The sequence below is a fragment of the Numenius arquata genome, chromosome 12 (assembly GCF_964106895.1).
Source record: "Numenius arquata chromosome 12, bNumArq3.hap1.1, whole genome shotgun sequence".
In the NCBI taxonomy this organism is placed as follows: Eukaryota; Metazoa; Chordata; class Aves; order Charadriiformes; family Scolopacidae; genus Numenius; species Numenius arquata.
This window is the reverse complement of record NC_133587.1, coordinates 27705960-27722958: the sequence shown is the minus strand read 5'-3', so window position 1 is coordinate 27722958 and position 16999 is coordinate 27705960. Positions and strand designations below refer to the sequence as shown.

Genomic DNA, 16999 nt, shown 5'->3' with positions numbered 1-16999 from the left:
ATGGACGGGGAAGAGAGTGACTGAAGAGAGTGACTGGAGACACCATCACTGCAGGCTGAGCGGGCAGCGCCGCCGCCCCCGGACAGCGGAGCAGGGCTGTGCCGAGCCTGCACCCTGCCCCGGGAGCCGGCCCGCAGGACGGCGGTGCCGGGACCGGGCTTCAGTCAGCGCTCAGCTCTACGGGCGCTGTAACGGCCCCGAGGCCCCCCTCGGGTCCAAAGAGGGCGGGGGAGGCGGGGGGGCGGGAGCCTCACGTCCCCGCCTGCCCGTACCGGGGAGGCGGCGGAAACCCCGGTGAGTCAGAACGGGGGAGGGAGCTGCCGCCTGCCCCGCCGGGATGCCCCTGGCCGCGCCGCTCAGGAACGCTCATTCCCTCCGCGGCCCGGGCGGACAGAAGGCGTCTGTCATCGCGGGCAGAAAGCGGCCGCGCCACCGGGCCCCGGCGTGAGGCGCGTCCGCGGCGGGGGAGCTGCCGCCGGCAGCCCCTGCCCCCGCCTCGCCCATGGCGGAGCCGCGGCGCCCCGCGGAGGGCTGCTCCTACCGCAACACCGACTGTCTGGAGCGGCCGCTGAAGCGGCTCTTCAAGGGGCTGGGCAGCGGCGTGGCCGCCTGCCCCTGGCCCTTCGTGCTGGTGCCGCTGCTGCTGTCCGGCGGGCTGGGCGCCGGCTTCTTCTTCCTGCCGCAGCGCGAGGCGAACGACATCGAGGAGCAGTTCACGCCGACGTGGGGCCCCGCCAAGGCCGACCGCGACTTCGTGCAGCGGTACTTCCCCACCGACGACTCGGAGCGCTTCTCCGCCCAGCGGCTGCCCACCGAGGGCGCCTACGCTGCCCTCATCGCCGTGGCGGCGGGGGGGGGCTCGGTCCTGGACCCGGCGGCGCGCCGCGACCTGCAGCGGCTGGACGCGGCGGTGCGCACCGGCGACTACGACAAGCTCTGCGCCCGCAGCGGCGGCACCTGCGCCGACCCCTGCCCCGAGCCGCTGCTGCCGCTGCTGGACGATGCGGGGGCGGCCGCTGCCCTGGAGAACCTCTACTTTCCCGTCAGCAACGGCAGCTTCCTGGGGGCCGCGCTGGGCGGCGTGCGGACGGGCGCCGACGGGCGGGTGCTGTCGGCGCGGGCCCTGAAGCTGGTGTATTACCTGCGGGAGGACGGCTCCGCGGCGGCAGACAGCCGGCGGTGGCTGGAAGGGTTCCTGCAGGACATCCCGTCGAAGCTGGCGAATTTGACCGCCATTCAGGTAACGCGGGGGTGGGTACAGCCGCGGGGGGGCCGCCGAGGACCGAAATGCCCGGTCTGCCCCATCGCCTGAAAAGAAAGGAGATGGTGGGGGAAACGGCGGGGACCTCCTGGCAGGTTGCGAGGGCCACGGAGATGCGTTAGTGCCAACTTGTTGTTTAGCGTTGCCAGTGCAGGTGTATAAAGACCTGAGAAAAAGAGTAAAAGTGCTTCATCTTTTCTTTCCTTGTTCTTTTAACAACAGGTGGCTTACTTTACCTCACTGTCCAGACAACAGGAGTTTGAAGGAAACACCAACAGCGTGATCCCACTCTTCTCCGTAACGTATTTCTTGACAATAACCTTTTCAGTCGTCTCTTGCCTAAGGTAGAATGTCCTCTAAAATGTCCTCTAAGCTATGGCTCAAAGAGAAGTGAGCTCCACTCTTCTTTGCTTTGCCTAAATTGGTTTCTGCTCTTGTTGGGTGAAGTCATTCGTGAGCCTGCAGACTTCATGTCATAATGGGCAAAATGTATTTCTTTGCTGTTTCTCTCTTCCTTGTGCATATTTCCCAACTGCTTAAATGGGGTTCACGAGAAGTACCAGAAGGAATATCTGAACAAGTGTTCAGTGCAGACATGTGCATCTTGAATGCGAGTATCCATTTGTCTGTTCTCTGAAGCCATCAGTCATTTCTGTAGGCCCCACCTCATAAGAATCACTTTTGTAGATGATGGTTTTGGAACTATTTAAACAACTGAAACAACTCCCTACTCTTTCTCTTTTTAAGAGTTCTGAGGTGCTGTAGCTTTGGCACTAAAAACACTATTTTTAAAAGAGAAGCCGCTGCCCGAGCATTCACACACCACCTGAGTCTCTTAACCGGTAGGACCAAGGTCCCTTCGCAGCAGGTGACCCCAGTGGGCCAACGGGTGCCCCTTTTGACTCCTGACACACACACACATACACACACTGACTCTTGAGCACGCTCCCTCCCTCTTCAGGCTCGACCCTAGGTTTCCCACAGCAGAGTCTCAGACAGCAGATTTTATAAAAATAAGTAATTTAACTGAAAGGTACAGCTGCAAGGTCAGCCCAAGGTGGGTGCCTCTGAAAAGGGAGGGAACTCGAACAAAGAAATCCCTGGGAAATTATACCCTTGCTATCTGTACTCCCACCCCTCACATTCATGCTTCTTTTAGTCAAATGGTGATTTTTGGCCCGGGCTCTTCTAACACCTTACTGATTCTTTTTGTGTGTCCAGGCAGGATGTTGGCTGCTCTTATCTTGTTGATTTGCAGTCTCTGCTGACACTTGTAGCTTCCTTATTGTCTGGTTTACGCTTCTTGCGCACCTGTGCCCACTGGCAGAATGTGGGGAACTGAAAAGTCCCAGACTTAGGGAAAATACTACCAAAATATCAGTGTGCTGCCAACATTTTACCTGCTGCTAGGAAAATTACTAAGATAATGAACTCTATTGCAGCCTAAAGGCTTCAGCAAATCTAGCTACTCATGCTAAGTAAAGCTAAGCAAACAGCATAAATCACACCATGGTTAATGTTATAACCTTAAGTAATTTATTCTAATTAAAACTTGCTTATTTAAGCTAAACAACTAATATCTCTTAACACTGTGACAAAGTAAACCCCTTCAATTATGAAAAGGTTCTACTTTACCCTACGTAGGAAGGGCGCCAGAAGCGTGATCTAGCCACCCTGGCAGCAGCGGAATTCTGCACAAGCGCTTGAATAAAACTGATCATATCAACTTGGCATAACCAGTGGAGACAATCACCACAAAGATGCATAAAACTCAAACAAGAAAGTCATCCTTTGCGGGGAGGGAAGCAGTAAGTGGTGCTATTGCTAAGGTTATTCTACTGCTTTCTTGTTTAATTCGTAGCTTCTATCCACATCCAGCCCACAAGATACTAACCCTTTGTAAAGAGAAGTTAAAAAGGGGAAGGAAGCAGGGGAGGGAGGTGGAAGTATACCATGGTAAGATCTATTTGCACCTTTTTTCTGCCACTTACTCAGTTAAGATAGAGATGAGTGAGCACTAGCTTGATAGATTGCTGCAAGTCTTGCTACGACTTAAAGCATTCTGCTTGCTAGTAGGGCCTGAGCTTTACCTGCTGTCCACAGAGAACTTATCCTGCCCTTTCTTTGTGCTGGTGGAAGGTGAACCATTGAACCATTGTACCTTTGACAACCGCACAGCTGTGTTTGTGTGCTGTGCTTGAGAAATAAAGTTCTGCTTGGAGGGTGAGCTTATTGGTTTAGCGCCTGCATCAAGCATCATGCCCATTAAGCTGTACAATTTCTGGATTTCAGCTGTCTCACATCCGGTCATTTGTGAGCGCAGACAGAGCATGGGGGGTTCCAGCAACGCCCCCTTCTTGCCTTGGAAACGAGAGATTCTCTTAAAGTTCGGAAATGGTCTACAGCCTGGAAAAGATTTCTACTCAGGCAAGAGGCAACTCTCTGCCCCCTCGGTGTAGTGCAGAGTCTCCTGTTTCTTAGGGAATCCTTGAGCCAGCCCTCAGGGGCATCTTGGCAAATGGCCGGTAGCCAATCTGTCTGCTGAGAAAGCTTCTCTACACAGCACTTACTGCCTGGGAGGTGCTTCCATACTGCACTGATACGCTACACCAAGAAGCTGTGTAAAAAGGAAAGAGCTTCCTAAAATTCATCCTTTTTTGGCTCACCCTAAATATACACGCTCACTGGTATAGTTTATGTATCTTCATTTTGCCAGCTGTCTTGTTATTGATGCAAAGATCAGCACACATCTTTACTCCTAGGTATATAACTAGCTGTCCTGGGTTGAGAGACACAGGAGTAACCTTTCTTCTAATGCTGGGGAAAATTGCACTTTTAGAAGACTCTAGTGTCTGAATTGGTGAAAATATTTACTTTATAGCCAGCCAGGCTCTGTAGGATTTAAGGTTAGTGTTTTCAAGCCTTGCCAGGGGCAGGGATAAGGAGGAGCAAGGCCTGGGCATTTGACCCAGGCTGGCCAACAGGATTATTTCATACCACGAACGTCAGATTCAATATAAATTAGAAAGGTTTGCTGCGTAGCGGGCTCTCTCCCTGATGGTGGCCGTGCAGACAACTCCTTGCCCTGGTGCCGAAACCCTGAGGCCTTCCCTTCCTCCTGAAGCCATTGCGCTCCCAGTGTCCGACATTTGCTGTCCCCTGCTGGGAGTGCACAGCTTCCTACTGATAGAATTGGCTGAGTATAATTCCTGTATATCTTACATCAGTATCGGGATTAATACTGGTTCTTTAGTATTAGTGTTAATTTTTAGTCTTAGTTTATTAAATCTATTTATATTTCAACCCTTGTGTTTCTCTGTGTTCCTCGATTCCCCTTTCCGAGTGGGGGGGGGTCATCGGGTGATAGAATAATTGTCTAATGACAATAGATTGTTATGGGTCCTCTCAAACCATAACGCTAGCCCAAGTAATAATGTATTTAGCACATCCTATGTAAATTAATCTTGTCCGATGCTGGTACCTGGGAAATCTCCTAGCAAATAGCAACTTTCTTCAAGAGTTCTCTTCACAGTCAGGATACCATCGGTATCTGTGCATAATATTCACTTGTCATGCCAAACACCTTGGTGAAATATTTGAGGTGTAACTGAGAAATTCCTTACAATATTTTCAGGCTCAGCTGTATAAGAAATAATGTCTGGCTTGCATGCTGTGGCGTGGCTTCTGCCGGGTTAGCTGTATTAAGCAGCTTTGGATTGCTGCTCTTCTGTGGAGTGCCGTTTGTGGTCACTGTACTAAGTGCACCGTTTCTTATTCTAGGTAAGTAGAAAAAGCGAGTCGGATTCAGATGCAAAGACTAAAGTGGCGTTAAAACAACCTGATGGTGTTACTCTTTTATGATACGAGCATCAGACCATAGGCAGTTCTATCCTGCAGTGAGTGGAGGAGACACCTGGAGGCGCAGGCTCCTCTGAACTCCTACAGGTGGGGGAGCCGCTCAGCTCAGTGTGCCCATGCTGGGACTGGAGCTGGGCCCTGGCAAACCCAAAAAATGATGCCTGCTTTAGTTTGACTGATATGGCATGAAAACTGTAAATGAGAGGGTGGCGCGGTTAGCACTTCTGGCATTGTTCTAGCGTTCCTTGTCATTTAGCCATGCTGATTAATCATTGATTGAACCAGGGCTAATATTTGAGGTTCTGTCACCACATTTCCCTGTATTACCCCCTGCTGTTTTCCATAGACATACTACAAGCATTTACATATCTCATTAGCTCTGGATAAGTCTGTCTACCCCAAAACGTTTTGTTGTTACTGCTGTTCTATGGGACTGCTGAATTTGTCAGCAAATTAAGCACGTGCAGAGGTCTTCCCCAAGCCATCCACCTCTTGACCACCTCTTTTTGCAGTACGTTGAGAGCTCCCTACTTCTCTGCTGTTAGTCAGCCTCGAGATGGCTCAACAGCAGCACCACGGAACATGTCTGGTATGCCGCTCGTGCTGCACTAAGTGCTGACTTAATCCAGTACCTGTATTATGAGGTGAATATGGGAAGTCAGTTACTATGAGGTTTTGTATCCTATTTTCAGAGTTTAGTCTTTGGTCGGATAAAACTGGGCCTGAATACAGCTTAAGCAGTAACGTGTTTTGCTAAGATGTGAAGTTTCCTCTGCGATATAAATGACTAGGTTCAGAAGTGTCTCATTTAGCTATACAACTGAAGGGATGCACCATTCGTGCAACCAGCTCCCCCCAGAAACCCAAGGAAGTTAGTATCATTGCATCACAGTTGCACAGGCTACTTGACGGCCAATGCTGAATTCTCCAAATATCAGGAGATGACATTACTGCAAATAAATTACTGCTTTTACAATCCTTACCTGGTCTCCTATATGATAAGTTCATGGGATATTTTCTTGGTCTTGGTCTCATGCTGAGGAAAGCACATGGAACTCTCAGGTTGACAGAGGCCCTGCATCATACTAGATGTCTAATGCAAATGCTCCTTAGGACACACATTGTTTCTTTGTTTCCTTCACAAATAAAATGCATTTTGCATTTGCTTTCATTTGTTTATCAATTGCACAGGCTCTAAATTTCAAAGGGCCCCGTTCTATGCCTGGGGAAGGGCTTAAGCCAGTCTCTTCAGATCTTTATAAATAACATGCAAACTTTTGTCTTCCTCGCATTAAGCAAACAAATTATGCATACATTATATTAATTGCTTTGAAGCCTGCCGGTTTTCTAGAAGCAGCCTGGCTCGCTGCCATCCCATAGTACCTTTTGACTTGCTGCTTAATTCATCTTTGCATGTCTACTGGCAATTGCCTGTTCAGGCAGCAGATAGTGATTTCACCTATTCTTTTATGCTTAGCTATATCACCTATGCTTGCCCCTCTGTTCATGAGGTCTTGCTTCCCTTTTTGTGTGATTAATTTTCAGGGAATAGAAGAGCCTTTGATGTAGTAACAGTGGCAAAATACTGAAAGGTCTGTGATTAAAATCTGGAGAGTTAGCAGAGCCGAGAGAAGCACATTGGCTTTTCCTTTTCAAACTTGTGCTCATTTATTCTTGTGTCTTAGCAAAAACTCTAGCCCAGGACCCAGTCTTCCTGGCAGGGTTTCCCAGGACTCTGGTGGGTCTATGCAGGCACATCAGTATAAATGTGAAGATAATTGAGTAATACATCATGGATAAATGCTTGAAGGTAAACTGGAGAGAAAACCAGTGGAGAGCAAAGAGCATTAAGAAGTGAACCCCCAGAGAACTGGGACCACCGTTCTCCCATGGGGTAGCAACTGCTCTCCCAGTCTGCTGAAGACAGAGCAAGAAATCACTGGTCTAATTTGCTGCAGTGATGAAGAAGAGATTCCAGAGGTAATAGGGGACGCTCCAAGGGATAAGGATAGTTGAGCATTAGAATAAGTGATGTACTTGAATCTGTGTGATCTACATCACTGGACACCTGGGCAGCAGCTACAACACACTTGTGGGAGATGGACTAGGTGTGCTCTGTCCTTCAGCAGAGTAGGGTGAGGGATCAACAACCCATCAGGTCACCCGGCGTTCCTGAAATGTAATAAGCTCAGCTACACACAAAGGATCTGTTTTCCTGTATCTGTTTAACTTGCATCAGCATGAAAGCAAGGTTACTGCCTAACTTTCTTTTTCAAAATTTTATGCAGACTTAAATGCGATTCATTTTGTGCTTTTGTTGGGTGTTAGTGGGAGCTGCCATTTGCAATGCAGCATTAACTTTTTCCCCTCTTGCAGGTGTTGGTGTTGATGACATGTTCATCATGATTGCTGCTTGGGAACAAAGTGCAGGAAAAAAAGACAAATCCGATGTTAAGTCTCGGTTGGCCGAGACTTATGCAGAAGCAGCACTTTCTGTGACCATCACCACTCTCACTGATGTTTTGGCCTTCTTCATTGGCACCTGGACTGCCTTTCCATCCGTGAGATCATTTTGCCTCTATACAGGCACTGCTTTTGTCTTCTGCTATATCTATACCCTGACCTTCTTTGGGGCAATTATTGTATTGAATCATAGAAGGGAGCAAGGAAACCGACACTGGCTAACTTGTATGCCTGTGCAAGTAGGTAAAGGTCAGGCTGAGAAGTCCTGCTTGTACAATGCTTGCTGTATCGGCAACTGTTCTGGGGAGTCATCTTTGCCAGAAAGTGAACATCCAATGAGCATATTCTTTAAAAAGTATTATGGCCCTTTCTTCACCAATAGATGGATCAAGCTACTTGTGGTGTTGCTGTATGGAGCATATTTGGGTGGAAGCATTTATGGATGTACTCAGATCAGACAAGGCATCGATCTTCGAAATCTGGCCAGTGATGACTCCTATGTTATTCCATTCTATGATGACAACGACAAATACTTCTCAACATACGGACCCAGGGTCATGGTTGTCATTACTGAAAGCGTAGATTACTGGAATGAGACTGTTCGTCTTGGCATTGAAAACTGCACACAGAATTTAGAGGGCATTTCCTATGTCGATAAGAACTTCTCAGAGTCATGGCTGAGAGTATACACAAATCTTTCCAAAAGTGGTTTGATAAATATAAGCAATAAGACTCTTTTCATTAAGAACTTAGCTGTGCTGTTCCGAATTGTTCCCAGTTTTGAGTGGGACATTAACAAGACTGAGGATAAAATAGAAGCTTCACGTTTCTTCATCCAGACGGTGAATGTGACCTCATCCATTGATGAGAAGAATCTTCTCAATGAGTTAAGAGAGACAGCCAAGCAGTGCAGTATCCCATTAATGGTGTATAACTCAGCGTTCATCTACTACGATCAGTACCTGGTAATAGTGCAGAACACCGTTCAAAACATCATCATTGCTGCTGCGGCAATGCTCGTCATCTCCCTTTTGCTTATTCCCAACCCGTTGTGTTGCGTGTGGGTGACTTTTGCTATAGCTTCTGTTATAGTTGGTGTTGCTGGTTTCATGACCTTTTGGAAAGTCAACCTTGATTCCATATCCATGATCAACCTGGTCATCTGTATAGGGTTTTCAGTAGATTTTTCTGCTCATATCTCCTATGCCTTTGTTACGAGTGGAGAGTCATCAGCCAATAAAAGGGCGATCGAAGCTCTGTCCGTGCTAGGTTACCCAGTGTTACAAGGTGCGGTTTCTACTATATTAGGAGTAGTTGTGCTGGCTGCAGCAAAAACCTACATCTTTAGGACATTTTTCAAGATCATGTTCCTTGTTATTTTGTTTGGGGGTCTTCACGGTCTTGTTTTTATTCCGGTGTTTTTAACCTTTTTTGGAAACTTTGGCAGATCAACCAGTAATACCAAATCTGAAAAGCCAGAGTATAGGTTTAGAGACAATAAAGACTGTCCATGACTTAGTTAAATGTTTATTTATTATATGTAGATTAAAATGCAGTGACTTTCCGGGAATATAAGACATGAAGAAAATGAAGGACAGAAAAATAAATACAACAGGGAAGCAAAAGCTTCTGTAAAGCCAGACAAGAAAAATAATAGAAGAAGAAATGAAAACACCCAGAAGGGATTTGCATTGCTCATTTTTGTTTGTGCTTGACTAGCACTTTAATGCTGTTAAACCCTTTTTTGCGACTTTCTTTCTGAATGTATTAAAATTATTATAAACACTGACGACTGCATGAGCTTATTGGACAACATTACAGGTCTGTTGGACAATGTACACTGGTGGGAAGAGTAACTCCCACTAGTTTGCTGTCCGGGTTCCGGCGGGGATAAGGTTAATTTTCCCAAGGAGCTGGCAGGGGCACAGGTATTCCATACCAGGTGTGTCATGCCCAGTCTATAGCCCAGAGCTGGCCAGGGGAGGGAGCAGGAAGTTGCCGCTTGGAGCAGGCTGGGGGAGTCCTGGGTCCGGTCAGTGAGCGGTGAGACCGGGTTAGCTAATATTAAACATAATATAGCTTTAAGAAGATTGAGTTGCTTCTGTTGGCTGCAGTTTGTGAAAGGTTATGCTGTAGGTGAATGAACTTGTGTGGACCTCCTGGGTAACCATCATGGAAAACACTGTGCCATGGTATGACAGGTCAAGGATTCACTCGTGAGAATCACACCCTGACTGGGGACAAAGTGAAAAAGTAACTCAGGTTTAAGTTGTTAGTCCTAAAACTATAAACCCATAAATTCTGTTGTGCTCATCAGTAACAACCCATCCTGTGATGCATCGATAAAGCAGAGTAGCTTTCACTGAGTAAGAGTTAAGAATATATGGGGTCGTCTTTTAATCTGTAGAGACAAGGCACTCAATGAAAAGTTGTACATTTAATGAGTTGGAAATCAAATGAATGATGGTAACTGATGTCTGTAATTTTGGAAAAACTGGTCTAGCAGTTACTAAGTCATTCAGCCCAAATCTGCAGCTGTGGAGTGTTCCTTCTGAGATAAGCAGCGAATGGAACAAAGCCAGGGTCTTCCGTGTGGATTTCTGACCAGTTGCATGAGACCCAGTAGACAGGACAGAATCCTTCCATTTCACGGAATCACGGAATTTAGTTAGAGTTGGAAGGGACCTCTAGAGACCATCTAGTCCAACTCCCCTGCTAAAGCAGGATTGCCCAGAGCACATCACTCAGGACAGCATCCAGGCGGGTCTTGAAAATCTCCAGAGAATGGGATTCCACGACCTCCCTGGGCAGCCTGTTCCAGGGCTCTGTCACCCTCACCATAAAGAAGTTCTTCCTCATATTTGAGTGGAACTTCCTATGTTCCAGCTTGTGCCCGTTGCCCCTCGTCCTGTCACTGGGAACCACTGAAAAGAGTCCGGCTCCATCCTCCTTCAACCCATCCTTTAGATCCTCCATGATGTCACAGTTTATGGGGTCAGTGGACTGGAAACCAAATCAAGGTCTCAGTGGCAACAAAACATCAGACTGTGAATTAGAAAAAGAACGTTATAAAAAACCGAAACAAATTAAAACCTCCCCCCCCCCCCAACCAAAGCAAGCTACTGACAGCTAAAATATTTGGAGGAGCTGTTTGCTGGAGCCAGCATCTCCTCGTCCTTAACGCTCTGCCCGGAGCGCGGCGGCAGAGCCCCCCCCCGGCGGCCGCAGCGGCCCAGCGCGGCCTGAGGCCCTGTCCCGCCAGCACCGGCACCGGCACCGGCACCGGCACCGGGCCCTGCCCGACAGCGCCCCCTGCCGGCCGCGGGGGGGTGGGGGCACCGCCGGGGAAGGCGGGCGGGCCCCGGGCGGGCTCGGCAAAGCGGGTCGCGGGGAGGGGTCCCCGGTGAGGCTGAGGTGTCCTCTCGGCACTGACGGGGTGTCCCAGCTGCAGGCAAAGCTCGGCCCCTGCGGTCTGGCATCACCCTCCCCTCGCTGCCAGGAGGATTAAAATCCTTCTGCTTCGTAGACCTGAGGGTGTTGGCCAAGGCGGCCAACAGCATCCTGGCTTATATCTGGATAGTGTGGCCAGCAGGACTAGGGCAGTGATCTGGACGAGGGGATCGAGTGCACCCTCAGTCAGTTTGCAGCCGACACCAAGTTGGGGGGGCAGTGTTGATCTGCCTGAGGGTGGGAAGGCTCTACAGAGGGAGCTGGACAGGCCGGATCGACGGGGCAAGGCCAATGGGATGAGGTCCAACAAGGCCAAGTGCCAGGTCCTGCACTTGGGTCACAACATCCCCATGCAGCGCTGCAGGCCTGGGGAAGTGGCTGGAAAGCTGGAAAGGTGTCCAGCGGTAAAGGACCTGGGGTATTGGTCAACAGCTGGCTGAACATGAGCCAGCAGGGTGCCCAGGTGGCCAAGAAGGCCAAGAGCATCCCGGTTTGTATCAGAAACAGTGCGGCCAGCAGGACTAGGGGATTTTCCACAACTTGTGAAAGCCACTGATATTTACTTCAGGGAGAACAGGATTAGAGTCTCCACGCTAAAAATCTGATCTAAAGTTTTAGATCACAGTAACAGACTTACTTGTGGGGAAGACAGCTCACGATGTGCACATTTTTCCCTGTGTGCATAATATTTTGATATGAAATCTTTCCAGTGGCATTCCCATCAAAATAATTTTGCCTGTTTCCAGAAATTATCAGTTCCGCCACCTATTGGCTTCATTAATTAAAAAGCAGAATAGCCAGCTATTTTCTCCTCAGTTCACACATGGAAGTAAAAGTCCAATATGTCAATATGAAACACTGCATTCTTCGGATTTCCTAATGGTTTGGCAATAAATTGCATCGATGACAAGAAGTTGATGATGATCAACTTGATCAATGACAGTTCTGCAAGGGAGTCTCTTCTTCATATTCTGAGTATTGAAAAGAAAACCACCACCTGGATGAAACCTTCCTTTACTTCTATATGAGAAATGTAAGGGTGTCTTTCTAAATCAGTACTGTGGCTCAAGTGGTTTCATCAGTTGTCATCCGTGTCACAAGCACAGACAAGCTACTCTTCTGCTGAGGGCTGGTACATGGAGGCTTGACCTGATCAACACGGTAATTAATTTCCTCTGACATTCGCCATACTCAGCCCCCTGTCCAGTTGCACAGACTTCTGCCAAATGCAGCCTTTAGAAGGCTAAAGATTTTCCATCCATGCCTATGTAGGTTGAACTTCCGTGAATATTAAACAAAATCAGTTTGGTTGTCTCCAAGAGAGCACTATGTGGGCGAGCTGCCCTGGATTCCTCCTGCTGCCAGTGGGGAAAGCAGGTATTTTAGAGAGGGGAGTTATCAGGCCTCATTCAAATTTATTTCACTTTTTTTCTTGGATAGGATTTCTTGCTTCTTTTTGAGGGGTGGTGAGGGGGGTGATTAACTTTGCACTGAGGAATTCCCTCTCTGCTAAATCCATCCTTGAAAATGATGCAAGAACAGGTCAGCGTCTTTCTTCCAGAGTCACAGGCTGTTGTCAAAATCGTCACAACTGACCTTGCAGCTGGAAAGAGCAGCCTGTCTGCTCTGTGAGTGCGTCAGCTATTCTCATCTCTGCTAGGCATTTAATACAAAGTACTGTTTTCACCCTTGACTAACCTAGAATGATTTCACCTGAGCTGAAGAAACTGGCTGAAGAGTAGAAGCAGTAGATAAGACCACCATTTCTTGCTGAATTTCAGGTGGTACGTAAAGTCACAGGTAATGTCTGCATGCATGGAAACTGCGTTCTGTATTTGACCGATGCATGGGATTTGCTTTTAAGCTTGCCATAGAAAATGCTTTCTTAGGAAGCATGAAAATGGTGTCTTATAGTCAGATTTGAAGCTGAATACAAGGCTCTGATTTTTAAACAAAATACTTTTAAAAGTATGCTGGAATCTCCAGAACTGGCTTACTGCTACGTAAGTATCATTAAATTTGCCTCTCTGGGCACTGTTTTCAAAAGTGCTGAGGGACATGGTTTAGTGGTAACTTGGCAGTGCTAGGTTAACGGTTGCACTTGATGATCTTAAAGGTCTCTTCCAATCAAACAACTCTATGATTCTAAGTGTGGGGCAGGTCTTCCCTTAGAGCACAAGGGGTGGTCAAAAGGGATTTAAGGGGAAGAGGGAGATCAGTCACAGGCTTCTGAATTGATTGCTCTTTTTCTCGAGGTTTAATGTGGTGATGTCAAACATTCCCCAAGATTTGAACGGATAGAGATGATCAAATCCATCTGCCAATGGATTTCACAGAATCACACACAACTGAGGTTGGAAGGGACGTCAGTGGTCATCTAGACCAACCTATCTGCTCAAGCCAGAACACCCAGAACCCATTGCCCAGGACTATGTCCAAAAGGGTTTTGAATATCTCCAAGGATGGAGACTGCACAACCTCCCTGGGCGAGCTGTGCCAGTGCTCAGTCACCCTCACAATAAAAAGTGTTCCCTGATCTTCAGAAGGAGCCTTCCATGTTTCAGTCTGTGCCCGTTGTCTCTGGTCCTGTCACTGGGCACCACTGAAAGGAGCCTGGCTCTGTCCTCTGCACCCTCCCTTCAGGTATTTATAGACGTTAATAAGATCCCCTGTGAGCCTTCTATTCTTCAGGCTGAACAGTCCCAGTTCCCTCAGCCTTTCCTCTTACGTGAGGTGCTCCAGTTCCTCAATCATCCCAACAGCCTCAGATGTCTGAAGAACTTTGCTGTAGCTCTCCAAAGATTCTGCAAAATGTATGTCTTGTTTTGTTATTAGTGCCACCATTTCTTCTAACCATCTCTGAGGTCACAGGTGCAAACACTTCAGTAGCAGAGTCAGGACTACATTCCACCAGCATCATAGGAACAGGCTGTTGAGTAAGATGCATCTTAATCTGCTGACTACATTGATTAAAACCATTACATAGGTAGATTTAGGCTAGAGCATTTTTATTTTATAGTGATAATCAATGTTTTGTGTGTTAACAGGTTATGACTGAGGGAAGCCATTAGCAGTAATATTGCCTCTATCAACCAAATACCTATTTCTCTGGGATGTTATCCGGAGAAGAGAACACAGGCTGGCTTCATAATGTCCTGGGGTTTGTGCAACCCGGGGACGGTTTGATGAGTTCCCTGGGGCAGAAAGCGAAAAGTGCACCCATGAGCACATTTTCCACAGAAACAGTAGGGCTCTTTGCCATTAATTCTGTATTTATGTCGCTGCTGTTTGGAACATATCTGCCTAATTGCATTTATGGTTGTACTCAGAGAAGGGGGGACAGGTGTTCTAGCAGTTTGGCTAAATGTTATATCACTTCAGGCTCTGACTGGAAAAATTAATAGTTTTCCAAGAACTGTGCCAGAGTCACGATTATCTTATTACTGAATATGCGTCCTGCTAATGGGATCCATCCTGTGATAACAGGACTGAGAGTTTGGAGACTGAGAGCACAGAGTCTTTAAAAATACACCCCATGTGGTTAGCTCTATCTGAGATTAATTGCAAAGACCAAACAACATTGCCACTAAAAGCCATCTCTTAAACACAGATACAGATTTTTTTCACAAGTAATTTATCTAATTACAATTCAGATTTTGAGCAGAACATGGACCTGTTGGAACGGGTCCATCGGAGGGCCATGAAAATGATCAGAGGGATGGAGCACCTCCCCTATAAAGACAGGCTGAGAGAGCTGGGGCTGTTCAGCCTGGAGAAGAGAAGGCTCCGGGGAGACCTCATAGCAGCCTTCCAATATCTGAAGGGAGCCTACAGGAGTGCCAGAGAGGGACTCTTTGTCAGGAAGTGTAGTGACAGGACAAGGGGTAATGGTTTTAAATTGGAAGAGGGGAGATTTAGATTAGATCTTAGGAAGAAATTCTTTACTGTGAGGGTGGTGAAGCACTGGAACAGGTTGCCCAGGGAAGTTGTGGATGCCCCATCCCTGGAAGTGTTTAAGGCCAGGCTGGATGGGGCTTTGAGCAACCTGCTCTAGTGGAGGTGTCCCTGCCCATGGCAGGGGGGTTGGAACTCGATGATCTTTAAGGTCCCTTCCAATTCTAACCATTCTATGATTCTATGATTTTCCCAAGGCAGATGGTGCCTGACCAGCCTGATTACCTTGAAGAATGAAAAGACAGGCTCTGTGGATGAGGAGAGAGAATGTTATTCACCTTGACTCCATCAAGGTTTTCAGCACAGTCTCCTAATGCATTTTTGCAGCCAAATTGATGTGAAGATTGAAAAAGGGGACTATAAGCTGGGTGGTGTATTTACTGGCCTGTTAGGCTCAAAGGGTGATGACATCAACAGTGCAAAGTCCATCTGGCAGCGAGTTACTAGCAGCATCCCACAGGCTCTTTGGTAGCAGCCTAGGCAACGGGACAGAATCCACCCTAAGCAAGTTGATGGAGGACACCAAGTTAGGTGAGAGCATTTGGCACATTGAAGGGAAGGGCTGCGAGACACACTAAGCCCCACAACCTTATGAGCTGGGGACTGACTGGCTGGGGGTCCTGATGGGCAGTGGACTAAGCATGAGTCGCACACTGGCGGCAATGAAGGCTAACAGCCGACTGGGCTGTATCGACACGAGCATAGCCTGCAGATGGAGCCAAGTGATTCTTCACCTTTATTCATTATATCACAATGGTGGTGTAATTACATCACCAGTTCACCACACTTTACTCATTACACCACACCTGGAACCCTGGTCCAGTTCTGGGGCCGCCAGTATAAGATATAGGTAAGCTTGAGTAAGATCAGCAGAAAGCCATGAAGATGCTTGGGGGCTAGAGCACCAGGGTTGTGAGGAGAGCCTGAGAGAACATGGATGCATTCGTGTCTAACCTGCTCTAGGTGAACCTGCTTTGGCAGGGCAGTGGGACTAGGTGATCTCCAAAGGTCCCTTCCAACCCCTACCATTCTGTGATTCTGTGTGAACCGGGCTTGTTCAGCCTGGGGAAGAGATGGTTTCAGGGGAACTTCATAGTCCATGGAGACACTCCGTGCACTGGAGAATACTATCAGACCTGCAAGGGACATCTTTGGATGAATGATAATTAGGTATAAAAGGGAGAAACAATACAAGGACGGTATTCCCATATTACAAGCCTATAAACAAAGTTTCCTTCAGTGTCTTTGGGGAAAAGTCTGTATTTTCTCACTGGACTAAAATAAGAGCAAACGTCAGGGTAAGAAAAATTTAAACTTGGAGGGATGAAAGACAAAAACTTAAAGTAAGCCAAAGATACTGTCCTGGTCCGAGGTCCTTGGAGAAGGAGGTGGGGGAGAGCATCTGTCATTCGTCTCAGTCATCAGTCTGGCCCAAACCATGACAGATACACTTTAAGTTTTGTTTTTTAAACTTTTTTACTGTTCTTTTTCATTTGGGCTTTCAGAAAAGATGGTTATTTAATAAAGAAAAACAGTTGCTTTATTGGGTACTTTGCAACTGGTACATTTTTAATACTTTAATACTAAACCTACGCTGCTTTACATGTACATTCATCTTAGGAAGTGCAAATACTTTAATACTAAACCTACGCTGCTTTACATGTACATTCATCTTAGGAAGTGCAAATACATCACTTTCATCAAGACTTTGATAAAGGCTAAAAAAATGCAAATATGCTTTGAACATGAAAATTTACCAGTTGAAATTGTATATGTATTAACCTATCTATTTCCAGTTTAAAAAATTGAAAAATGAAGGTAAAAGTATTGAAAGTAAGAAGTTAAACAATTGACTAAAATTAATACAGCTAGTGCAATGGCAGAAGAACCTGGTGGGGGGTTTTCTGGGTCGACCCAGATACTCTGCCCTGTCTGCAATGACATATTCTGAGATACGACAAAGGATCCGTCCAGGTGTCTTCAAAGTTACACAGCTCCTCAATGAGAAGAGTC

General features: G+C 47.2%; 1 protein-coding gene across 1 annotated transcript; it reads left to right on the top strand.

Moving 5' to 3' along the window:
* The first annotated feature begins 502 nt into the window (after positions 1-502).
* On the top strand, positions 503-9096 carry LOC141471209 (patched domain-containing protein 3-like). Its single transcript, XM_074157629.1, has 4 exons — positions 503-1240; positions 1484-1605; positions 4896-5041; positions 7496-9096. Exons 1-4 carry the CDS (start codon positions 503-505, stop codon positions 9094-9096), a joined length of 2607 nt encoding a protein of 868 aa, XP_074013730.1.
* The last annotated feature ends 7903 nt before the right edge of the window (positions 9097-16999 follow it).

Coding starts and splice junctions, on each gene's coding strand:
- LOC141471209 (XM_074157629.1), top strand. CDS start 503: ATGGCGGAGCCGCGGCGCCCCGCGGAGGGCTGCTCCTACCGCAACACC. Junction 1,241..1,483: donor CGAATTTGACCGCCATTCAG/GTAACGCGGGGG, acceptor TTTTAACAACAG/GTGGCTTACTTTACCTCACT. Junction 1,606..4,895: donor TCAGTCGTCTCTTGCCTAAG/GTAGAATGTCCT, acceptor CAATATTTTCAG/GCTCAGCTGTATAAGAAATA.